Source organism: Heterodontus francisci, chromosome 27 (assembly GCF_036365525.1).
Source record: "Heterodontus francisci isolate sHetFra1 chromosome 27, sHetFra1.hap1, whole genome shotgun sequence".
In the NCBI taxonomy this organism is placed as follows: Eukaryota; Metazoa; Chordata; class Chondrichthyes; order Heterodontiformes; family Heterodontidae; genus Heterodontus; species Heterodontus francisci.
Genome location: NC_090397.1, coordinates 18990596 through 19016485, shown reverse-complemented (window position 1 = coordinate 19016485; position 25890 = coordinate 18990596). Strand labels below are relative to the sequence as shown.

The window sequence follows — 25890 nt, the reverse complement described above, 5'->3', positions numbered from 1 at the left end:
AAAGGGGAGATTCCAAGGGGTTCAGAATAAACGTGTTCCCACAAAGAAAAAGGGTGGGACGGCCAAATCTAGAGCCCCATGGATGTCAATGAGCTTACAGGGTAAGATAAGGCAGAAAGGAAAGCTTATGTCTGACACCGAAAACTCAATACTACAGAAAACTGTGAGGAGTAACGCCTGGCTACCCGACCCGAACCTGACTACATCTGTCGGGTTCAAGTCGGGTCAGATTTGTATTCTGTGTCCAGCATTCGGGCCCAGGTTGGGTTCGGGTCGGCTATTGTCGGGTCAGGCCCAAGTCGGGTTTTAATTTTATACCCGAATCAGGCTTTGGTCAGGAGTATGGAAAGTGGAGGGGTGAGATCAAAAAGGAAATTAGGAAAGCTAAGAGAGAGAGCATGAAAGAGTATTGGCAAGCAAAATCAAGATGAACCCAAAGATGTTTTATCAATACATTAAGAGCAAGAGGATAACTAAGGAAAGAGTAGGGCCCATAAAAGACCAAAAAGGTAACCTATGTGTAGGGGCGGAAGAAGTTGGTATTGTTCTTAATGAATATTTTGTGTCTGTCTTTACAAAAGAGGGGAATGATGCAGATACTGTAATTAAGGAAGAGGAGTATGAAGTATTGGATGTGATAAACATAGGGAGAGAGGAAATATTAATGGGATTAGACTGCTAATGTTGTACCTCTGTTTAAAAAGGGAGTGAGGGATAGACCCAATAATTACAGGCCAGTCAGTATAACCTCAGTAGTGGGCAAAGTATTAGAATAAATTCTGAGAGACAGGAAGGTCACTTAGAAAGGTATGGAATAATCAAGGACAGTCAGCATGGATTTGTTAAGGGAAGATCTTGTCTAACCAACTTGATTGAATTTTTGAAGAAGTAACACAGAAGATAGATGAGGGTATTGCAGCTGATGTGGGCTACATGGATTTTAGCAAGGCTTTTGACAAGGTCCCACATGGCAGACTGGTTAAAAAAATAAAATCCCGTGGGATCCAAGGAAATGCAGAAAGGTGGATAGAAAATTGGCTCAGAGGCAGGAAACAAAGGGTAATTGTGAACGGATATTTTTGTGACTGGAGGCTGTTTCCAGTGGTGTTTTGAAGGACTCAGTACTGGGTCCCCTGCTTTTGTAGTGTATATTAACTGTTTGGATGTAAATGTAGGGGGCATGATCAAGAAGTTTGCAGACAACACAAAGATTGGACATGTAGTAGATAGCGAGGAGGATAGCTGTAGGCTGCAGGAAGATATTGATGGTCTGGTCAGATGGGCAGAAAAGTGGCAAATGGAATTCAACCTGGAGAAGTGTGAGGTGATGTATTTGGGGAGGTCAAACAAGGCAAAGGAATACACGATTAATGGGAAAATACTGAGAAGTGTAGAGGAAGTGAGGGACCTTGGAGTGACCTTGGGGCGGCACAGTGGCGCAGTGGTTAGCACCACAGCCTCACAGCTCCAGCGACCCAGGTTCAGTTCTGGGTACTGCCTGTGCAGAACTTGTAAGTTCTCCCTGTTTCCGCTGGGTACTCTGGTTTCCTCCCACAGCCAAAGACTTGCAAGTTGATAGGTAAATTGGCCATTGTAAATTGCCCCTAGTGTAGGTGGGTGGTAGGAGAATTGAGGGAAGGTGGGGATGTGGTAGGGAATATGGGATTAAATGTAGGATTAGTATAAATGGGTGGTTGTTGGTTGGCACAGACCCAGTGGGCCGAAGGGCCTGTTTCAGTGCTGTATCTCTAAAAAAAAAGAATGTCCACAGATCCCTGAAGGTAGCAAGACAGGTTGATAAGAAGGCATATGGAATCCTTTCCTATATTAGTCAAGGTATAGAATACAAGAGCAAGGAGGTTATGCTGGAACTGTGTAACTCATTGGTTAGGCCACAACTTGAGTACTGTATGCAGTTCTGGTCACCTCATTACAGAAAGGATGAAATGGTACAGAGGAAATTTACGAGGATGTTGCCAGGACTGGAAAAATGCAGCTATGCGGAAAGATTCGATAGGCTGGAGTTGTTCTCCTTGGAACAGAGACGGCTGAGGGGAGATCTGATTGAAATATACAAAATTTTGAGGGACCTGGATAGAGTGTATGTGAAGGGCCTATGTACCTTAGCAGAGAGGTCAGTGGCTAGGGGGCATAGATTTAAAGTGATTGGTAGAAAGATTAAAGGGAAGATTAGGAAACTTTTTTTCACCCAGAGGGTGGTGGGGTTCTGGAACTCACTGCATGAAAGGGTAGTAGAGGCAGAAACCCTCAACTCATTCAAAAGAAGTCTGGATATGCAGCTCAAGTGCTGTAAGCTTCAGGGCTATGGACCAAATGCTGGAAGGTGGGATTAGACTGGGTGGATTGTTTTTTGGCCAGCACAGACACGATGGGCCAAGTGGCCTCTTTCTGTGCTGTAAATTTTCTATGATTCTATGATTCTAACTCTGGAAACCACCAAATAATTCTACAATCGCGGTAACAAACAGTAAAAATCAATCAGTAATTCATCTGAAAGAATGTGATGATTCCTTTAAATAGCTATTAGGGTGTTCTTCTGGCTGATGACTGCATGTTTAGCTGTGCAAGGTTAGAGAGCGAGTTACCTGTGATTCGCATCACAATCTTACATACTTCTGGTGAACGTGTCCTGTACGCGCGCTTATGCCCTCAGCAAAATGGCGTCAGAGCAGCTAGCAACAGAAGTTTGGAGGCAAAACAGTGGTCATAGTGCCAAAAATTACAGGTGCTAAGGAGCTGAATTTTGTGGAGTGTTAGATGCATTTGATATTATTTGCTCTTTTCTCCAATACAGCTTTCCGGAGCATATGTATAACTTAAATATCTATTGTATAATATATACTTAAAAATCTGACATCTCCACGCATGTTTAGGATAGAAATGCAATACTGTACCAATGTGCCTCTTGGCTTGCCGTAATCATGTGACCTCTACCATGAGGTATTCTGACTGCAGGCAGCCATTAGAGACAATTTCATTGAAGACTTAGTACATACCAGACTGGTGTCCTGTGAGCTCGTAACATGGTTTCAGATTGGAGCTGAGATTGAGTGGTGAAGAAGTACAGCTAAGGAACAAAGGCCACAGGAATGGTCACAACTCCTAAAAGCTGCTAGAAACCACAGGAAGTCACAGAAAGGGAACAAAGAAACAGCTGAAAGCACAGGGTAGGACAATGGCTGCAAATTTTCCTCTGCCTGTGCTGGTCGAAATGGAAGGTGATATGAAACAGAACTGGCAGTTTTTCCACTTGCAATGGCAAAATTACGATATTGCAACAGATTTAATTAACAAACCAGTGCAGCTATGAGTAGCTACACTTTTATCACTGATGGGGAGAGACTGTTACAAAGTGTAGAGACTGTTACAAAGTGTATTCCACCTTAAATCTCTCTAAAGAACAAAAATAATGGACAGCAGAAATTTTGAAAGCCTTGAAGGTACACTTTGAAGCCGAAGTGAACATAGGGCCCAATGTGAAAAAGACTCCATTGATCAATATGTGACTGCGTTAACACAGCGCGCAGAATCCTGTGAATTTGCACAACTAAAAGATGATCTAATTAAAGACATGATTGTATTAGGCATAAGAGATCCCACAGTGAGTGCACCTCTACTGAGAGAGGAGAAATTGATTCTCAGGAAAGCGATCGACATGTGTAGAAGTGCTAAGGTTATAAATCAGCAGCTAGAGCATATTCATGGCAGAACAGACCAGGCCTTGTATTATGCTGATAGACATTCCAGGCCGAAAGGGCAGAAAGATCATGGACCAAAGGGCAGGGTGCAAATACTGCGGAGGACATCATGCACAGGAAAAGAAGGCATATCCAGCGTGGAGAGAGTAGTGTTCTCACTGCAAGAAGCTGAATCATTTTGCACACAAGTGTTCGGCTAGAAGGAAGCACAACAAGCAGGTACAGATGGCCACTGGAGAGATTTCAGCAGAAGATTCTGACGAATCACTAAACACCATACAGCGGGTTGGTTCAGTCAGGTCGATAGGTGATAAATGGTTTGTGACTGTTGGAATGATAACTGCAGAATAAGAACATCAAATCAACATAAAACGTCAAATAGACACTGGTGCGTCATGCAACATCATGACCTTCACAGAGCTATGCAAAGTGGCTCAACATGGCGATCCAAAAATGAAGCCCTCAAAAATAAAGTTGAGGTTATATGATGGCACCATACTAGTGTCAAGAGGACAAGTTACTTTGAGAGTCCATTGCAATGACAAGAACGAAAATCTGGAGTTCCACATCATAGACAGCAAGCAAAAGCCACTCATCTCAGCTGAAGCAAGTCTAAAGCTTGAACTGTTAACCCTCAACGTGCAAAAAGAGATTTGCAACGTGTCGCAGCGCACTAAACCATTGCCCGCAGAACAAATCCTCGAGGAGTACAATGATGTATTTACAGGTTTAGGATGTCTTCCTGGAGAATATCAGCTAGAAGTAGATGAAAGGGTAAGATCAATTCAGCATCTGCCAAGGAAAGTTCCAGCTGCCCTCAAGGCTCGCCTGAAAGACAAGATAGAAGTGCTGGAAAAGAAGGGAGTAATCAAGAAAGTGACAACTCCCACAGAATGGATTAGCAGCATGGTAGCAGTGAAACACCTGGAATGCTGAGATTATGCTTCGACCCAAAAGATCTAAATAAATCTTTGAAGAGATCACGTTACCCCATGCCAGCCATCGAAGGAATTTTGCCACAGCTTGCAAAGGCAAAAATCTTCACTACCCTAAATGTGAAGGATGGTTACTGGCAAATAAAGCTGGATGAGAGAAGCAGCTTGCTAACCACATTCTGGATGCCGTTCAGGAGATACAGATGGTTGTGCATGCCAATTTGCATTTCCAAGGCTCCAGAGGAGTATCGACTCAGACAGCATGAGATAGTTAGTGATCTTCCCAGAGTGGAAGCTATAGTGGATGATCTGGTATTTTATGGATGCAGAGACTCAATGGAAGAAGCTACTGCTAACCATGATCAAAATCTAGTGCGACTGCTTGAGAGAGCCAGATGAACCTGAAGCTGAACAAGAAAGAATTGCAATTAAAGATGCCCGAAGTCAAGTACATCGGTCATGCACTGACAGCAAAAAGTCTTTGCCCAGATCCTAAAAAGGTGAGAGCAGTAACAGCGATGCAGCAACCAACAGATGTAAAATCAGTGCAACAATGTTTTGGATTCGTCAACTATTTGAGGTGTGAGTGACTGCCCTTGACATCAAGGCAACATTTGACCGAGTATACCATCAAGGAACCTGAGCAAAATGGAGCCAATGGGAATCAGACGGAAAACTCTCCGCTGGTTGGAGTCATACCTAGCGCAAAGGAAGATGATTTTGGTTGTTGGAGGTCAATCATCTCAGCTCCAGGACATCACTGCTGGAGTTCCTCAGGGTAGTGTCCTAGGCCCAACCATCTTCAGCTGCATCATCAATGACCTTCCTTCAATCATAAGGTCAGAAGTGGGGATGTTCGCTGATGATTGTATAATGTTCAGCACCATTCGCGACTCCTCAGATACTGTCCATGTAGAAATGCAGCAAGACCTGGACAATATCCAGGCTTGGGCTGATAAATGGCAAGTAACATTCGCGCCACACAAGTGCCAAGTAATGACCATCTCCAGCAAGAGAGAATCCCACCATCTCCCCTTGACATTCAATGGCATTACAATCGCTGAATCCCCCACTATCAACCTCCTAGGGGTTACCATTGACCAGAAACTGAACTGGAGTAGCCATATAAATACCGTGGCTACAAGAGCAGGTCAGAGGCTAGGAATCCTGTGACGAGTAACTCACCTCCTCAATTCCCAAAGCCTGTCCACCATCTACAAGGTTCAAGTCAGGAGTGTGATGGAATACTCTCCACTTGCCTGGATGGGTGCAGCTCCAACAACACTCAAGAAGCTCAACACCATCCGGGACAAAGCACTCTTTCAAGCCCGCTTGATTTGCACCCCATCCACAAACATTCACTCCCTCCACCACCAATGCACAGTGGCAGCAGTGTGTACCATCTACAAGATGCACTGCAGCAATGCACCAAAGCTCCTTAGACAGCACATTCCAAACCCCTGACCACTACCACATAGAAGGACAAGGGCAGCAGATGCATGGGAACCCCACCACCTGCAAGTTCCCCTCCAAGCCACACACCATCCTGGCTTGGAACGATATCACCATTCCTTCACTGTCGCTGGGTCAAAATCCTGGAACTCCCTTCCTAACAGTACTGTGGGTGTACCTACCCACGTGGACTGCAGCAGTTCAAGAAGGCAGTTCACCACCACTTTCTCAAGGGCAATTAGGGATGGGCCATAAATGCTGGCCTAGCTAGCAAAGCCCACATCCCACAAACGAATAAAAAAAACTATTTAGCAAAATTCTTGCATAATGTGTCATCAAAGTGTGAACCATTGCACCAACTCACTGCCAACGACGGGGGCACAGAACAGGAAGCAGCATTCACTAAAATCAAGCAACTTGTGATGGCAACACCAGTGCTAAAATATTATGACGTAAAAGATGAAGTTACCCTGCAGTGTGACGCCAGCGAGACAGGACATGGAGCAACCCTTATGCAGCAAGAACAACCAGTTGCATTTGCATCCAGGGCATTAATGCAAATGGAACGATGTTACGTTTAGATCGAGAAAGAGTACCTGGCCATTGTCTTTGCTTGAGAACATTTTTAGCAATACCTACTTGGAAGAGACAAAGTTACAGTCGAGTCCGACCACAAGCCACTTCAAAGCATTTTCCTCAAGCCTCTACTATCTGCTGCGAAGCATCTGCAAAGGATGTTACTTCGGTTACAGAGATATCATCTGGATGTGACATACAAGCAAGGGAAACAGATGTACATCACTGACATGCTCTCAAGAGCAGCACTCCCTATGAAGAAAATAGAGGATGCTATGACAGAGTGTGAAATCTTCCAGATACAACATGAAGCTGTAGTTCGACATGCTCTGGAAGACATCAACCCAGCAGAGACGTTGAATCTGACAGTCACGCAAATCAAGTGAACTACCCAATAAGATCCAGCTCTCGGTTCTGAAGAAGGGTCACTGACCTGAAACGTTAACTATGCTTCTCTCTCCACAGATGCTGCCATACCTGCTGAGTGTTTCCAGCATTTCTTGTTTTTATTTCAGATTCCAGCATCCGCAGTATTTTGTTTTTAAGCTCCAACTCTACAAGTGTTGCAAGAAGTAGTGATGAAAGGATGGCCTGACAGCATCAAGGACATCCTGTGCTCACAAGAACATACTGGGCTTACAGAGATGAATTGACAGCCCAAGATAGCATCTTGTACAAAGGAAATACAGTTATTATCCCTAAAGTGTTGAGAGGAGAGATGCTAAAGCGCATCCATGCAAGCCACCAAGGAATTGAGTTGAGTCTGGGGAAGGCAAGAGAAGTGCTCTACTGGCCAAACATGAGCAATGAAATCAAGGACCACATCAGCCAGTGCAGTGAATGCAACAAGTACCAAGCTAAAGAGCCACTGCTGACACATGGCATCCCAGACAGACCTTGGATGAAGCTGGGAGTAGACCTCTTCACTCTCACAGGTACTGATTATCTTGTCACCATAGACAACTATTCTGATTACTGGGAGGTAGACCAGCTGACTTCAGTGACTACTGGTGAGATTATAGAATGCTTGAAAGCACACTTTGGTGGTTACTGCATTCCAGACATTGTGATGACCGACAATGGCCCGCAGTTCACAAGCAAAGAATTCAGCCGCTTCATAAAGGATTGGGAAATTCAACACTATACATCATCTCCACACTATCCCCAGTCAAATGGAAAGGCTGAGGTGGCAATGAAAATCGCCAAAGGAATCATAAGGAAATCGAGCAAATCTGGCACAGATGTATACAAAGAAATCCTCAAGTGGAGAAACACACCTACTGAAGCATGGAAAGTAGTCCAGTACAAAGATTAATGTCACATTGCACCCAAACTACTCTTCCAGTAGCAAAAAAGCTACTGAAGCCAGAAGTAGTAACAGGTGTAAGTGACAAAATCAAGGTGTAACAGCAGAAAGCCAAAGTTCACTTTGACAAAACTGTCAAACCATTACCAGAATTGAGCATTGGAGAGCTAGTCAGGGTACAAACCTTCAATGCTCTCAACAAGAGTCAGCCCAAGTGACAGCTTGGGACCTGCATAGAGCAGTTGTCACCTTGATCGTATGCAGTGGAAGTGAACGACCATATATACTGTCGCAACCACAGGCACATACGCACAACTGGAGAAGCTGTTCCATCACAGCAGGTGGTCGATCAGGAAGATAAGAACTCACTAACTTCACAGACCACAGATCAACCATCAACCTCAGAGGTCCACAGCACCCCAACAACGGAAATGGAACAACAACAGATACCGCGACAAGAAGTGACATGGGACCGACACTCTTAGGAGAAGGAAAATCAACCAGATGAACAACCAACGGCAACGCACACCTGCACCATTAAGAGACCGGCACGATTTAATGACTATGTTTGCAATGCATGTGCAGAGACCGACAAGAATGACGAACTACGAATGCATGAGAACAGTTGTGTGCATAGTGGGTAACTTGGGCAACTCACAGTATAAATGATAATGCATGCAAATTTTTGGGGGGGTTTTTTGTATGAAAAAGGGGATGTTTGGGATAGAAATGCAATACTGTACCAATGTGCCTCCTGGCTTGACGTAGTCATGTGACCTCTAACATGAGGTATTCTGGCTGCAGGCAGCCATTACAGTCAGTTTCATTAAAGAATCAGTACACACCAGACTGGTGTCCTGTGTGCTCATAACACATTTCCTGTCAGCTTTTGCCCCTTATAAATTCCCATGTCCATGTGTCATAATGTGTCACATGCTCTCCTCAGTGGAACATATGCATGTTCAGAAAATCAACTATATAACCTGGGAAAGTTACTCAATCTCTTCAGCACAGTTCATCTTTGGAAAGTACTGGATCACTGAATTTATACTTCAGTTTCTTATGGCTGTGGCTTTCTCTGTATGAAGAAGGGAACTGTCCACTTTTTTCTGATAGAGCAATTGTTTTGACAACTTTGCCAAAGTGCATATTTTACTGGGGAAATAAAGAATTATATTTTGTTTTTTCCATGTTGCAGACTTTATTAATGAAAGAGATTGAAGAAGTAGAGAAATTCTTCTACCAGGAGCATGTTTGTCGCCTGCCATTGAATCCTGCATTTGCAGTAAAAGGCATTGATGCCAGTGTAAGTTCACGTTGAAAGAAATTGTACCTGCTTCATGACTTATTTATAAAGATGACCCTGGTTGACTGAGGTTCTGAATTAATGCACGATCCTTAAAGTTTTCCTATTTTTTTTCTGTCGTCTTAAACATTGTATTTTTAAATGTCCAAATAAACATAGTCACTGCTGTTAAATGGGGCAATAATTCAGAATTGGGAAATTGCCCATTAGCTTGGCATTAGTTATAGACAAGTTACTGGATGGAATCAGTGGGGATACTCTGTACGACCACTAAGACAGAGAAGTGGTTATTAGAGACTCTCAACGTGGCTTTTGGAAAAGAGGCAATTACTTGGTTGGTGGATGTAGGTAGGCCTAATTGACATTACAGACCTTGATTTTGAAATTTAACAATACACAATAGGATACTGAACCAGATAGGATCCTGTGGTATCAGTTTTTTGCAGTTTAGTAGGAATTGGTTACATTCTTGTAGGCAGAAGGCTGTTTTGGATGGCAGCAATTCTACATGGGGATCGATTACTAGTGGGGTCCAGCAGGGAGCGATTTAAGGGCCATTGTTCTTCACTATCTTTATTAGTGATCTGGGTAAAGTCATTAGAGAAAATATCTGCAAGTTCATGGATGACGCAAAGATTGGTGCAAGTGTTGCAAGTTTAGGTGAGCTAAAAATTGAAGGGAAACAGATCTAGATATGATGAGGAATGGGTCCTTATTGGACAGATATCATTTAATGTGGATAATTATTGTGCTATCCATGTGAGTAGAGATAATGGCAGGGTTAGGAACTTAATGATGTTGAGTGGGAATAAGATCTAGGTGTTGTAGTAGGTGAGTCTCTAGGGTCATCACCAGTGCTACAAGGCTACTGCAACTGCAAATCGACTAATAGGATGTACTATCAGGATGAATAAATGCATAAGGTACTATACTAAACTTGTATAAGACCTAGTTTTAGGCCCTAATACACAGGCCTTGGAAATGATTCTGAAGAGGGACACTAGACTGATACAGTGAAAGTTCACTAAATTGGTCCCTGGGATGAAGGGGTTGTCCTATGATGAGAGGTTGAGTAAATTGGGCCTATACTCTCTGGATTTTAGAAGAATGAGAGGCAATCTCATTGAAACATACAAGATTATGAAGGGGCTGGATAGGGTAGACACTGAGAGATTGTTTCTGCTGGTCGGGGAATCTAAAACACAGGGGCACAGTTGCAGGATAAAGGGTAGATCATTTAGGATTGAGATGAGGAGAAATTACTTCACTCAAAGGGTTGTGAATCTTTGGAATTCTCTGCCCCGGAAAGTTGTGGATGCTCCATTGTTGAGTACACTGAAGGCTGGGATAGACAGATTTTTGGTCTCTCTGGGAATCAAGGGAAGAGCGAGCAGGCGGGAAAGTGGAGTTGAAGCTTAAGATCAGCCATGATCACATTGAATGGCAGAACAGGCTCGATGGACCATATGGTCTACTCCTGCACCTATTTCTTGTGTTCTGGTGTGTTCTTGATAGCTAGTTTAAAAGCCCTTATTTACAACGAAAGACTGAGAGACTGACATGACTACTTAGAGAAGGCAGGTGGGGTAGTGGGGGTCAAAAGCAAAATAATGCAGATGCCAGAAACTTGAAACAGAAAATGCTGAAAATACTCAGCAGGTCTGGCAACATCTGTGGAGAGAGAAGCAAAGTTAACGTTTCAGGTCAGTGACCTGTCATCAGAACTGGCAAATATTAGAAATATAATAGATTTTAAGCAAGTACAGAGGCAAGGAAAAGGGGGTTTGGGGAAGAACATAAGGGAAGGTCTCTGATAGGGTGAAAAGCAAGAGAGATTAAATGACAAAAGGGATGATGATGCAAGGCAAAGGGGGTGGTAATTGGACAAGGAAAGAAACAGGGTCTAGAGGAGATGTAAATGGTTGGGGGGTGGGGCAAGGTGTCCAGATGAAAGGTCACAGACCAGAAAACGTTAACTCGGTTTCTCTCTCCACAGAAGCTGCCTGACCTGCTGAATAATTCCAGCAATTTCAGTTTTTATTTCAGATTTCCAGCATCCGCTGTATTTTGCTTTTGTATGGGGGTAAACGGTACTGGGGAATGTGTCTTCCAGTCACTGTGGACTACTGGAACTTGCTTAATCACCTTTGGGAGCCAGAAAAGATTTTTTTCGCCCAAAATCGGCCTACGTTCTACCTCTCAATGGAGATTGGGGAACAGATAGATGATCCGCATAAGATGCACCATAATAGTATGGGACAGGCTTAATAGACAAGACGGTCTTTTCCTGTCCTTTGTTTTCATATGTCTGTGAGCAGTTAGATGAGGTATACTAAAAAAAGTTACATTTATGTAGCATCTTTCACATCCTCAGGATCCCTTGAAGCACTTCACAGCAAAATGAAGTGTAATCACTGTTATGTAGGCAGATAACCAATTTGTAAGCTCTGACAAACAGCAAGTGAGATAAATGACCAGATAATCTTTTATAATGATGTTGGTTCAAGGATAAATGTTGACCAGGCAACCTGCTCTTCTTCGAGTGATGCTATTTTGGTATTGGGATTTTTTAGGTCCACCTGAACAGACAGGGCTTCAGTTTACATTTCATCCAAAAGTCAGTGCCTGTAATAATGCAGCATTCCTTCAGTACTGCACTGAAGTGTCAGCCTAGATTAGCTGCTCGTCAGGGTTTGAACTCATTGCCACTGACTTAAAGGTGAGCAATTAGGTAAGCTGACACTGAACTTGAAAAACTAGGAAAACAAGATACTTATCCATACTCTTTTTCTTTCATTATTATGGGAGTGGCAAATAACTGAAAAGCTCCTTTAGTGTTCTGACTTAGTCAGCATTTCAGAAATCAAAAAGAATGAAAGGGAACCAGAACAATTCAGGCAGCTCCTTGAGCAAGTGCCTTTTGCTGTTCTGTGGCCAAAACTACAGATATTTGGTGTTAAGAAACATGATTAAATATTAGGAATCAGCAAATTCAGAGCAATGCTCAGATCACATTTCACTTTATAGGGTGATGGGTGAACAGCACTTGGTGCGAGTTAGGATGCATGCAGCAGTTTTAGATAACCTCAAGTTTATGGAGGGTGGAAAATGGGAGGCCAGCCAGGAGAACAATGGAATAGTCAACGCTAGAGGTAACAAAAGCATGAATTAGGGTTTCAGCAGCAGATGGGCGAAAACAGTGGCGGAGATGGGCAACATTACAGAGGTGGAAATAGGTGGTCTTGGTGAAGGAGGGGATGTAGGGTGGGAGGCTCCACTTAGAGTGAAATAGGAAAAAGAGTGGGGTATTCTCCTGGAATCCTGGCCAATATTTCTCCCTCAACCAATACCACCAAAAAAACCAATTAACTGCTAATTTAATGTGCACAAATTGGCTGTCATATTTACCTACAAAACATTGACTGTACTTCAAAAGTAATTCATTGGTTGTGAAGTGCATTGCAACATCCTGAAATGATTAAAGGCATTATATAAATGCAAGTTCCTTCTTTTGATTGTTGCAAAAAGCATTATAATTATAAATGAACTGCAAATTATTTCCACTGAGATTCTTTGTGTAACAGACTAAGCAGTTATTTCCCACTCACCTGTCACCTAAAAAGTGGTACCTCTGACAATGCTGCACTCCTTCAGTAGTGCATTGAAGTGTCACCCTAGATTTTGGATTCAAGACCCACTCCAGGATTTCAACCTGTAATCTTCTGACCATACTGTTATGTTACATTTCATGCAAGTGTGTTACTGAGTCAAGTCAAGCAGAAAATGAAATAGATTTATCTTTCTTATTGACCTAGTCAAAAATATACCAGTCAAAACTTCCCAGTGTTCGAAACTGCAGTCAGTACACTAGCACTTCTCATTTCTTCTCAAGCTCAACACATCAAATTTTATTGCAACATAAACTTTGTTTACTGAAAGGGTTAAATATTCACATTCACTCTATAGAATGGAAAGCTGATTTGTAAATTTGAAAACAGATAGAAACCATTGCAGTGAGGTGAATTTAATGATCCATATTCTCAGATGTCTGGAAGATGTCACACGGGAAATAAATTACAATAGTATAATAGCCTTAAGGCCTGTGCTTAGAGCAAAATTGCTTCAGTTCCACAGCCTTAGCTCTCAATCTAGGATAGCAAGCAGTTGAACAAAATAATTTGTTAGTTGTTTAAATAGGCGCTTTGCTGAGATTAGCTTCACATTGAGATTCAAAACACAGGGATCCAGGATCCAATACATTTGGCATGCACTTAGGAATTGTTTCTATAGAAACATCATGTGAGCCAGTGCAAAATGGTTATTACTTGAGTGCAATTAACTTTCTCCTAATGCAGGAGGGTGTGTACTGCATTTGCATGGTGTATTATGTTGACACAAGACCTTTTCTTAATCTCTCCGTGAAATAATTTACAGATTCATTTTTCTAAGGTTTGGGCCTAGAAGTTCTGATTGGCATTGTTCGAATTGGAAATTCTAGGTTTTATTCCTTTTTCTTTATTAACCAACCCTCATTGCTGTGAAGTAGATCAAGAAAGAATTTGCTTTTTATGTAGCATCTTTCAGGTCCTCAGGAGTTACCCAAACCATTTCACAATTGATGGAATTTATTATTGAAACATAGGGCTGAATTTTTCCATTAGAGAAGAAGTCCCACTGCTGGTACATTTTACCAGCAGCGGCCTCTTAATTGGCCGCCGCCCAGACAGCCATCCAATTGAGTATGACGCCAACCTCATCAGAGGGCTGGCAGCTCAGCAGAACCACCGGTAGAGGTGGCCATTGCTGAGGCTGCAAGATGGAAAGGATGCCTCCGTGGCGAGGTGCCCTCGAATACCCGGTATGTTTATTTTAAGGAACTTGGGCCAGGTAGGCAGGGCCCGGTGATCAGTGGTGGGAGGGGCACCTTCATGGGGCAACCATTGTTGCAGGATTGGCTATTGCTTCCGGGGGTCCCTATGTGGGCCATGGAGCATCCATAAAGGAGGCCCCCCACCCCCCCGCCCCGCCACTGGGAATCCACAGGGAGGCTGCTAGGACTAACTTGGCAGTCTCCCCATGCGGCGGCAGCTCCTCCCAAAGCCAGTAAAATGCCAGCGGGGATGAGAGGTGGCCCTTAATTGGGCACCTAATTGCCTCAGTTGGCTGCCTGATGGGCAGTCATGCCACTGAGGTTCAGACTACTGGTAATATGCTGTGGCAGCAACAAGACATTGGGTTCCCCTCCCGATGCCATCCCCTGCCATATTACAAGCCCTCCCGCCTCCCATCTCCAAAAGGCTGGTAAAATCCAGCCCATAGTCACTGTTGTTTTATAGGCATAATTCCACAACTGGTTAATGGGATAAGTAAAGAGATAGTTTATTTCTGGAGGAGTTGAGGGATTCATGATAGCCAGGACAGCATGGAGAACTTCCTGCTTTTTTCCAAATATGTTATGGGATCTTTTACATGCACATCAATAGACATACAGGGATCAATTTATCATCTTACCAGAAAAACAGAACCTCCTAGAAAGCTACACTTTCTCAATCGTGAACCAAAGTGCCAGCCCCGAGATTATGTGTTCAGGCTAGGAGTGGAACTTGAACCCATGACATACTGAGTCAGAAGCGAGCGCCCCACCACTGACTCAAAGATGTAATTTGGCCCATCAGCCTTTGTTGGCTGTTTGTTAAAGGAATCCAGTGGCCTGTTCTCTATCTATATCTTGCTCTGCTTCAAATGTTTTTCCAATGCAAGTGTTACCAATTTATAATGTTCCTTATATTTCCATGTTTTTCTCTTTGTGAAAAGGCGTGTTCGTATTTTACTTCAAATGCTGTTCCTCTGAAAATTTCTTTCATCAATGCAGACCCTTTGGGCAAAAATATCAATGTGATATACAAGGTAGGACTTAAATGATTCATGAAAACTTAATTGTGGCATATCTGAAAAATCCCACTCCAACACTGACGGAGTGATGATGACCTCTCTGGTTGTCAGTTTATCACTGATATTTTGCGTGGTGTGTTTTCACAAACTAATTGGTATAATGTCAAAATAGAACATATTCTAAAATAGTTCTTGGTGTTTGAAGAGTGGATATTCCTGAGAAGACCAATCCTGAACCACTGGCACTAATTAATATGGACAATAGGCAGCTGAAACTGCACCAGTTGGTCCAATTGCTGCAAAAATGTCATGGCAAAAAATGGCAAATGCAATATTGTATCCAGGGAGATAATACATTATACTTTCAAGCTTAAAACACCCAAGGACCAATGCAGTTGACAAGAAGCATTGGTAGCATTGGAGCAGAATGAAGGAAATGGGCACCGGAAAAGGGTGAGAGAAGGGGAGAAAGTTGAAACAGTGAGGGAAAGGGTAGGGCATTGGAAAAATGTAAGGTGTTGGAAAATAGTGACGGATTGGAACAGTGAGATAGAAGAGGCATGGGGAAAGAGTGAGAGTAGAGTGAATAGTGAGTGATTGGAACAAAGCAAGGGGAAGGTTCGGAAAAGGGAAGGGAGGGAACATGGGAAGAGAGTGAGGGAGCGATGAAGGATTGGGAAAAAGAGATGAAGAAAAAGAGAGAGATTAGAGCAGAGGGAAGGGTGTGGGATTGGAACATTAAATGAAACAGAGGAAATAGAAGAGATGGTATTGAAATCAAATAAGTAGATAAGAAGTGAAGCACTGGAATAGAATTTGAAGAGGTATCTGAAGAGGCTATTTATAGAGATACAGCAGCTTTCATTTTATAACCTGCTACAGTCTTTTTCATGCACTGAATGTAAATGGCCACACTCATCTTTGATTGGAATAAATTAGGTAGCAGTACAGTCTATGCTCTTGCACAGATGTTTTGAAAGCCCATTCAATAACATGATACTGTAATAACTCTGTGCATCAGTGAATATAGCCTTAGAGTGCTTACTGCTAAAATTAGAAAAGACACCCAGTAAATACATTTACATTTATCTTTAAAATGCTAGCTGCTGAACCAATCTGTGTGTTTCAAACACACAAGATTGTGGCTAGTACTTGGTTAGCCCTTGATACATCACTGACAAGGTCAGATATAAATGACATGACTGTTAAGATTAGCTCCTATGATGCAAAACGCTTACAAACTATATTTGTTTTATTCCTTTTTGACCTTTTGAAGTTTGTAAACCTAGTTAAATATATAGTAGAATCAGGTATCACCAGGATGACAGAAGATTAGCTAGTTAAATCTTGGACTTTTCTCATGCAGAAATTCTTATGTTCCAATGTAGAGGACCAGGGGTTAATTCAGCTTGTGGCTGGCAACATGAAATGTTTCATCCTTGCACAGAAGAATATTCGTATGTTATTTTAGTAATTTTATTTTGTAGTTGCGTTAGAGTTTATCAATTTTAATAAATGGAAATTCAGTGGATTTTATGTTCCACTTGGAGACTGAAATTCTGGTACATGCATTGCTGAAGCCAAAGACTGATCCCAACAACCAGCGTATATATGCAAGATTCCCTGAACCAATGAGACCCAAAGATAGCTCCCCACAGCTATAAAAATCTAGGTTAACCTACTTCACATAAAATATCCATTTTAGTATTCTAGTAGCACACTGAAAGTAAATACAACTCCGAATATTTTTTTTATATAAAGAAAGTTAATCTCCCATGATGTTATACATGGCAGTCAAGACGAAGGGTAATCTTCTATTTAAACATGATTAGTGGCCAGGGGATATTTGGACCAGTTGCACAGGCGTAATGCAATTCACATTTTAAAGTCGGTCTTTTTTATATTATTTTCATTATAAATTCTGCTGTCCACATTTATAATGGAAATGGCCAGTGTAAACTTGCCACGTTGTAATTACACCCCGCCATCTGTGGTGGCATTGCAGCACCTCCACTGAAGGTAGGGTGTAATTACAGCCTGACACATTTCATAGGCTGTTACAGTTATAAATGTGGATGTTGGAATTTTGAAAGGGAAATATATTAAATATATTAATCTTGTGTTTTCACACACTTCCTGCCAGCTGTAATATATTAAAATGTGTTATAGCATGTACTTCCTGTGATGAATTCTGTAAGACTTTCCCAGTCTTACTGTTCTGGTAATACCTCTATTGCTGCAGAATAGTATCTCCTTCAACTCGCTGTAACATGTAACATTAAAAATCTTGTGTCTAGCAGGCACTTCCTGTAAATGTCACACCTACTTCCTATTGTTATTAAACTATGTGTGCTTCAACTCCCACAGGAGCAATGCCATTGGGGTATCTATTACAGGACTTCTGAACTAATTGGTTTTGAACTTTTCCTCTTTCCAGTCAGGAGATGACCTTCGACAGGACATGCTCATACTGCAGATGATTAAAATGATGGACAGGATCTGGTGCCAGGAGGGGCTCAATATGAGCATGATAATCTATAGGTGCACATCAACAGGAAGGGGGAGAGGTCTGTGCTTTCGCATGTTGTCTTCATTACTAAATCATATTAGAAAGAGTTTAACCCTTAAATTATGGTAATAAGCAGGTTATATTTCTGTCCCACCAATGTTTTATGAAGACCAGCACTCAATTGAATTGAGTTCCTCACCATATTATGGTGATCATTCAAGTGTTTATTACAGGGATTTCAGGCTGAATTGTCATACTGGGGCGTAAAACAGGAGTTTCTGGGTCCCGAACCACACCCCCAACCCCCCCCAAACACCCCCCAGCAGTCACTCTTTGTGATTTTGACCGGGATGCCCCCTTAATTGGCATGGAGACAGGTTCCCTATCCAATTAACAGGCAGCGGACAGGCTCTGTAAGCTGGAGGGCCAATCAAAGGCTTTCCAGCTTGAGAGGAGCAGAAGGCTGCAGTAAAGGATAAGTAACTGCGAGGGCGCTTCAACATGAAGGCGCTCGCTCACCAATATTTTTTTTTTAAATCAAATAAAAAATAGATTCAGCAGCCAGACCATCACTGAGGGGGGTTGGGGTGCTGGTATGGGGGAAATCCCTATAAAGGGCAGTCTTTGGACAGGGTGCCAGCACTCCAGGTAGGCAGGGAGGGCCTGTAGGCCTGCCTGGAGTGCTGGCACCCTGGCTGCTGCTGGGTACCCGCCTCCTGGCAGTTGAACTGCGACCTGACACGTTGGGAAACTGGGGGTTAACTGGAAAATTCCAGTCGGTCTCCTTAACCCCTGGTAAACAAGGTTCTTAATGAGCCTAATTGGCTGCCTGCCTTGTGGGAGTGGGCAGTGCTGCCGGGCCCCGAACATGACTCGGCAAAAATGACTGGCGCCAGGAACGGGGAACCTGGCACACTGGCCACTGCTGGCATTTTCAGGCCCATCCGCCTCTGTTCCTGACCTTGACAGGGCCCAGGTTGTCTGCCATTCATGTCAGCATTTCTAACATCACACTTGATGCAGCCAATACCTTTGCACCCTAAAACTTAACAAGCAAATACTCTGCAAGTATCAACAGCTTGAAGCAAATGAAAACAGTGTATATATTCAATGGCAATTATATAAAATTATATTCTCTTTCATAAGCAACTCACTGAAGATCATGTGAAGTAAGCCATGATGCAACTTCACCCCTTATATTGGCTACTGTTGTCCAGTTATAGCAGTAGTGGACTTAATGCAGGTAACAGCAATTCAACGTGCGCATGGTCTTTTTTTGCTGCTACACTCAAGCTATTGGACTTCTTGCAGGACTGGTGGAGATGGTACCTGGTGCCACGACACTCGCCAAGATCCACATGAAACATGGTATTATTGGGCCACTCAAGGAAAACACTCTTTCAAAATGGTTCCAGGAACACAATCCCACTGAGGAGTTGCACAAGAATGTGAGCTTTAATTAAGTTTATTTAATGAGAGATCCTCTTCTGCTCAGTATCTTCCTATTATATAACTAGAGATCTGGCTGCTAATCTCAGTCAGCTCAGGTTGTTTAAAGTTGCTTTCGCTGCCCGCTCTGATTCTTCTCACCCTTTACCATTTGTCGCATGCTGAACAGTGAACGGAACTTACAATAGATCAAAGCAGACCTTGTATTGAACCTGTCATTTCTACCTTCAAAAGAACACTGATGTGTTCCAGAGAGTTTGAAGAGTAACAATGATGGCTTCAAATTGTGAAGCGAATTTCCTGAAGTCCATCATATTTTTATTCCATAAAAGCAAATTGAGGGCAATTATGAGTTAGGCCTTTAAGATGCTGAGAATCTGATGATGTTGATGTAAACAAGTTATCTGACTTAGATTGAAGAGAAGAACTAAATGCAGCTTTAAAATTAACAGGCATCAAGTAAGATTTGAGATAGAACAAACTTTTTCCAGCCACAGTGTATCACTGGGTAAATTCACCATTCCGGCACTCCCCATAGGAACCTGCGCTTGAGGTTTAAGACCATAACAGTAAGTAGAGTCCCAATTTCCAATCTCTTCTCACATGGATTCCTGTATGTTTATTGTCGTATATGAGAAACAGACTCTCCGCAAGAATGAGTCACTTCAAAAAATAGCTGGATAAATATTTGGTTGAGCAACTGACTCTAAAATGAAACGTTAAACAGACATTTGCTTATTCAGATGGATGTAAAAGATCCGATGACATTATTCGAAGAAGAGCAGATAACTTGGTCAACATTTATCCCTCAACTTACAACACCAAAATCGATTAATTGATCAGAAGATGCTGGAAATACTCAGTAGGTCAGGCAGCATCTGTGGAGAGGGAAACATGGTTAAGCTTTCAGGTTGATGGCCTTTCAGCAGAACTCAGTTTTCCACCATCTGTACCATTTTATTCTCATATTAATTGATCAGTTACCTCACTGGTATTTGAGGGTACTTGCTGTGCATTAGTTTAGCTGCCCCATTTGCCTACCTAGAGTCATAGAGTCGTACAGCATAGAAACAGGCCCTTCGGCCCACCGCGTCCATGCCGACCGTAATGCCTATCTATACTAATCCCACCTGCCTGCATTAATTCCATATCCCTCTATGCCTTGCTCATTCAAGTACCTGTCCAGATGTCTTTTAAATGTCGCTACTGTTCCTGCCTCCACCACCTTCTCAGGCAGCTCATTTCAGATACCCACTATTTTTTTTTAATTTACCCCTTTGATCCCCTTTAAACCTCCTCCTTCTCACCTTAAATCTATGCCCTCTAGTTTTAGTCACCCCTACCATGGGAAACAGACTCTGGCTATCTACCCTATCTATGCCTCTCATAATTTTATATACCTCTATCATGTCCCCTCTCAGCCTCCTTCGTTCCAGGGAAAACAGACCCAGCCTATCCAATCTCTCTTTATAATTTAAGCCCTCCAAACCAGGCAACATCTTTGTGAATCTTTTCTGCACCCTCTCTAGCTTAATCACATCTTTCCTGTAGTGTGGCGACCAGAACTGCACACAGTACTACAAATGTTGCCTAACCAACGTCATGTGCAACTGTAACATGACGTTCTAACTCTTGTACTCAATGCCTCGGCCGATGAAGGCAAGCATGCCATATGCCTTCTTCACCACCCTATCCACCTGTGTTGCCACTTTCAGGGAACTATGTACTTGCACCCCAAGGTCTCTCTGCTCAACAACACTCCCCAGGGCCCTACCATTCACTGTATATGTCCTGCCCTGGTTTAACTTCCCAAAATGCATCATTTCACACTTGTCTGCGTTAAATTCCATTTGCCAATCCCTTGCCCACTTTCCCAGTTTATCTATATCCTGTTGTAACCTTAGACAACCTTCTTCACTGTCCACTATACCACCAATTTTGGTGTCATCTGCAAACTTACTTATCATGCCCCTTACATTCACATCCAAGTCAATAATATATATGACAAACAACAGAGGGCCCAGCAATGATCCCTGCGGCACACCACTGGTCACCGGCCTCCAATCTGAAAAACAACCCTCCACTACCACCTTCTGCCTCCTATCACCAAGCCAATTTTGTATCCAATTTGCTAGCTCACCCTGGATCCCATGTGTTCAAACCTTCTGGACCAACCTACCATGCGGGACCTTGTCAAAGGCCTTGCGAAAGTTCATGTAGACAGCGTCCATCGCCCTGCCCTCGTCAATCCTCGTGGTCACCTCCTCGAAAAACTCAATCAAATTCGTGAGACATAATTTTCCATGCACAAAGCCATGCTGACTATCCCTAATCAGACCATGCCTTTCCAGATGCATATAAATCCTGTCTCTCAGAATCCCTTCCAATAACTTTCCCACCACTGATGTAAGGCTCACTGGCCTGTCGTTCCCTGGTTTATCCCTGCTGCCCTTCTTAAATAAAGGCACAACATTAGCTATCCTCCAGTCTTCCGGTACCTCACCTGTGGCTAACGATGATACAAAAATCTCTGCCAGGGCCCCAGCAATCTCCTCCCTTGCTTCCCATAGCATCCTAGTTTACACCTGGTCAGGCCCAGGGGATTTATCCACCTTAATGCCCTTCAAAACCTCCAACACCTCCTCCTTTGTCATGTTGATATGCTCCAGGATATCGGTGTTCCCTCCCTTGAACTCATTAGCTTCCATGACCTTCTCCACGGTAAATACGGAGGAGAAATATTCATTTAAGACCTCACCCATTTCCTGTGGCTCCACACATAGATTGCCACACTGATCCTTAAGGGGACCTACTCTCTCCCTAGCTACCCTTTTACTCTTAATATACTTATAGAATCTTTTAGGATTCTCCTTTATCTTATCTGCCAGGGAAATCTCATGGCCCCTTTTTGCCCTCCTAATTTCCTTCTTAAGTCTTACATCCCCTATACTCCTCGAGGGGCTCGCTCGATCCCAGCTGCCTATACATGAGATATGCCTCCTTCTTTGTCCTGAACAGACCCTCAAGATCCCTCATCAACCAAGGTTCCCTAAACTTGCCAGCCTTGCCCTTCCATCGAACAGGAACATTCCAGCCCTGAAGTCTTCCTATCTCACTTTTAAAAGCCTCCCACTTGCCATATGTCCCTTTACCTGTAAACAGCCTCTCCCATTCAACTTTTGAGAGTTCCTGTCTGATGCCATCGAAATTAGCCTTCCCCCAATTTAGGACTTCAACCTGAGGACCAGTCCTATCCTTTTCCATAACTATCTTGAAGCTAATAGAGTTATGGTCACTGGTCCCAAAGTGCTCCTCCAGTGACACATCAACCACCTGCCCATCCTCATTTCCTAAGAGGAGGTCGAGTGTAGCCCCTTCTCTAGTAGGGCCATTCACATACTGCTTCAGAAAACTATCCTGGACACACTTAACAAATTCTTCCCCATCTGATCCCTTAGCACTAAGGCAGTCCCAGTCAATATTAGGGAAGTTAAAATCACCTGCTATTACAACCCTATAATTCCTACACCTATCTGTGATTTCCCTACATATATGCTCCTCCACTTCCCTCTGACTATTGGGGGGCCTATAGTATAATCCCATCAAAGTGATCACCCCTTTCTTATTTCTAAGTTCTACCCATATGGCCTCGCTGGATATTCCCCTGGGATATCCTCTTTCAGTACTGCCGTGATGTCCTCCCTATCAATAGTGCAATTCCCCCTCCTCTCTTACCTCCACCTCTGTCACGCCGGAAAGATCGGTACCCCAGAACATTGAGCTGCCAGTCCTGCCCATCCCTCAACCACCTTTCCGTAATAGCTATAATATCACAATCCCATGTACCGATCCGTGCTCTGAGTTCATCTGCCTTACCTGTAAGGCTTCTTGCATTAAGGTAAATGCAGTTTAGCCTACCAGACCTTCCACGCTCCCTGTCCTGCCCCTGCACGGCCTGCCTACTGGTCTTGCTTGCTTTAACCTCTACATTTGCCTCAACTATCTCATCTGAGAGACTACTACTTTGGGTCCCACCCCCCTGCAAGACTAGCTTAAACCCTCCCAAGTAGTGCTAGCAAACCTCCCCGCAAGATATTGGTCCCCCTCCAGTTTAGATGCAACCCGTCCTTCTTGTACAGGTCACCTCTGCACCAGAAGAGATCCCAATGATCCAAGTAGCTGAAGCCCTCCCGGCTACAGCAGCTCTTCAGCCACACATTCATTTGCCTAATCCTCCTATTCCTACCCTCACTAGCACGTGGCACAGGGAGTAATCCTGAGATACAACCCTAAAGGTCCTGCTTTTTAACCTTCTGCCTAACTCCCTATATTCACTTTGCAGGACCTCATCTCTTTTCCTGCCTATGTCATTAGTACCAATATGGACCACGACCTCTGGCTGCTCACCCTCCCCTTTCAGAATGTCCTGCAGCTGCTCCGATACATCCTTGACCCTAGCACCAGGGAGGCAACATACCATCCTGGAGTCTCGTTTGCGGCCACAGAAACACCTATCTGCACCCCTTATGATAGAATCCCCTATCATTATAGCTCTTCCAACCCTTTTCCTCCCCTGCTGTGCAGCAGAGCCCTCCGTGGTGCCACGAACTTGGCTGTTGCTGCTTTCCCCTGGGAGGTCATCCCCCCCCCCCAACAGTATCCAAAGTGGTATATCTGTTTGAAAGGGGGATGGCCACAGGGGACTCTTGCACTACCTGCCTGCGCCTACTACTCCGTCTGGTGGTCACCCATCTCTTTTCTGCCTGTGCAGCCATTACCTGCAGTGTGACCACCTCACTAAACGTGCTATCGCGGATACTCCACAGTGAATCCACCCGCAGCTCCAGCTCCGTAATGTGGGTAGTCAGTAGCTGCAAATGGATACACTTCCTGCACACATGGTCGTCAGGGACACTGGAAGTGTCCCTGATTTCCCACATAGCGCAGGAGAAGCATATCACGGGGCTGAGCTCTCCTAGTTACTTCCTGAATTAAAAAATACTAATTATACTAGGGGCCTTGTTCTACCCACTTCAATCTAAAATTCTTTTTAAAAAACACTTTCGTAGTACTCACCCCTTATCTCCAGAGGTTTTATTTTCAACAAAAAAAAACTTACCCCTTATTTTTTAAGATATTCCAACAGCTACTACTCACCAACCAATCACCTTGCAACTCTCCTGTGATGTCAATGTTGGCTTCTCCTTTCAAAACTCAGGCGCTTTGTTGCTGCACTTTTTTAAACACCGCTGGTCTCACTCAGTCTCCTAATAACAGTGACTACACTTCAGAATTCATTGGTCATGATATGCCTTGGGACTTTATCCCAATTTTCATCGCTCTACAATTGGCAGCCATGTCCTCAGCTGCCTAGTACCTAAGCTTTGAAATTCCCTCCCTGAACCTCTCTGCCCCTCTCCATCTATCTCATTCTTTAAGTTGCTCCTTAAAATCTACCTCTTTGACCAAGCTTTTGGTCACCTATCCTAATATCTCTGCATTCGGTTTAGTGAAAACTTCTGTCTAATAATGCTTCTGTGAAGCGTCTTGGGATGTTTTTACTACATTAAAGGTGTTATATAAATTCAAATTGTGTTGTTTTTGAGAGATTGTGTACAAGTCCTGAATATTGTCCCTGAAATGCAGCAGGCCACATTAAGCAATCAAGATGGAAGAATTTTCTGGAAATTTTGCCTGATTATCTTTGAGGATCATAGGGTGGTTACGCAAAAATTTCCTTCCAAACATCAAATAGATAGCAAAGGATTTCAGAAATAGTTTTATAATGAGGTTGATTGAAAATCCTAGCTAGCTAGTTACAGTGGTCAATACTGAATAAAATATCATGTGCAAATGAATGGTCCTACTCAGTTGTAATCTTTAATTCTGACATGGGTTAGTAGCTGACATTTAATAGATATTCCAGTAAAGGCCGTGATTAACTACCAAAACCTTTGAGTGTATTTTGGTGGTGTGAGTACAAAACTGGTACCACATTTGTATATGAGGGAGGGTCCCAGTTCTTTCAGTTGCATGCACTGATTTGAAGACCAGGTGACTGAGCACCACACACTCAAACAGAAGCACATGGTAAAATTTACTGGCTGCTGTAATGCTCTAATTGTGAAGATTTGACTTTTTTTACAAAATACACAAAAGGCAATTACTCTGTCAGCTGCAGGAATCAAGTGTCTGGCACAAAGGAAAGGTGATGCATGACCTTCCTCTTCCCTTCCCACACTCCACACACCCATACCCAGAGCATTAAAGGACAACTTTGGCAAGAAAAGTGTAGCACAGCAGTGGCCCAGTGTCAGCCTGCATTGGAACCTGAACCCACAATCTTCTTACTTGAGGGGTGAGAACGCTACCAATTGAGACAAGGTTGACCACAACTCAGTCAGGCGTAATTGGATATTTCCATAGACAGTCAGGTTAATTTTCTTTTTCAACTGATCATTTAAAAGGATTGCAGAGGGAATCTTCAAAGCCCTCGAGTTACTGCTTATTGTAGCAAGTGTTGCTATCAATGATTACATGGGTTGACATCCTTCCATCTACAAAAGATGATGGACACGCAGCAAACAATCCATTTAGGTGTGGTGTCTTCTCTTGATGCATCTTGCCTGATGGCTGTGAAGGTTATCCTTGAGAGGCAGGTTCTGCCACAAGTGCCACACATGAAGCTGCCACGTGATGCTGTGAGTTGTTGTTTGTGGCATTGGTGCCTGTTGCCAAGCTGCTGT

At 43.2% G+C, this 25890-nt stretch overlaps 1 protein-coding gene across 2 annotated transcripts in view; it reads left to right on the top strand.

Annotated features, from left to right (window-relative positions):
* LOC137384681 (phosphatidylinositol 3-kinase C2 domain-containing subunit gamma-like) overlaps positions 1-25890 on the top strand; it is a 202914-nt gene that overhangs the window by 119607 nt on the left and 57417 nt on the right. For both annotated transcript variants that reach the window (XM_068058945.1, XM_068058946.1), the window contains exons 20-23: positions 9187-9294; positions 15109-15201; positions 17624-17753; positions 19007-19143. In XM_068058945.1, the coding sequence (XP_067915046.1) occupies positions 9187-9294; positions 15109-15201; positions 17624-17753; positions 19007-19143 (468 nt within the window). The remainder of the gene's footprint in view (positions 1-9186; positions 9295-15108; positions 15202-17623; positions 17754-19006; positions 19144-25890) is intronic.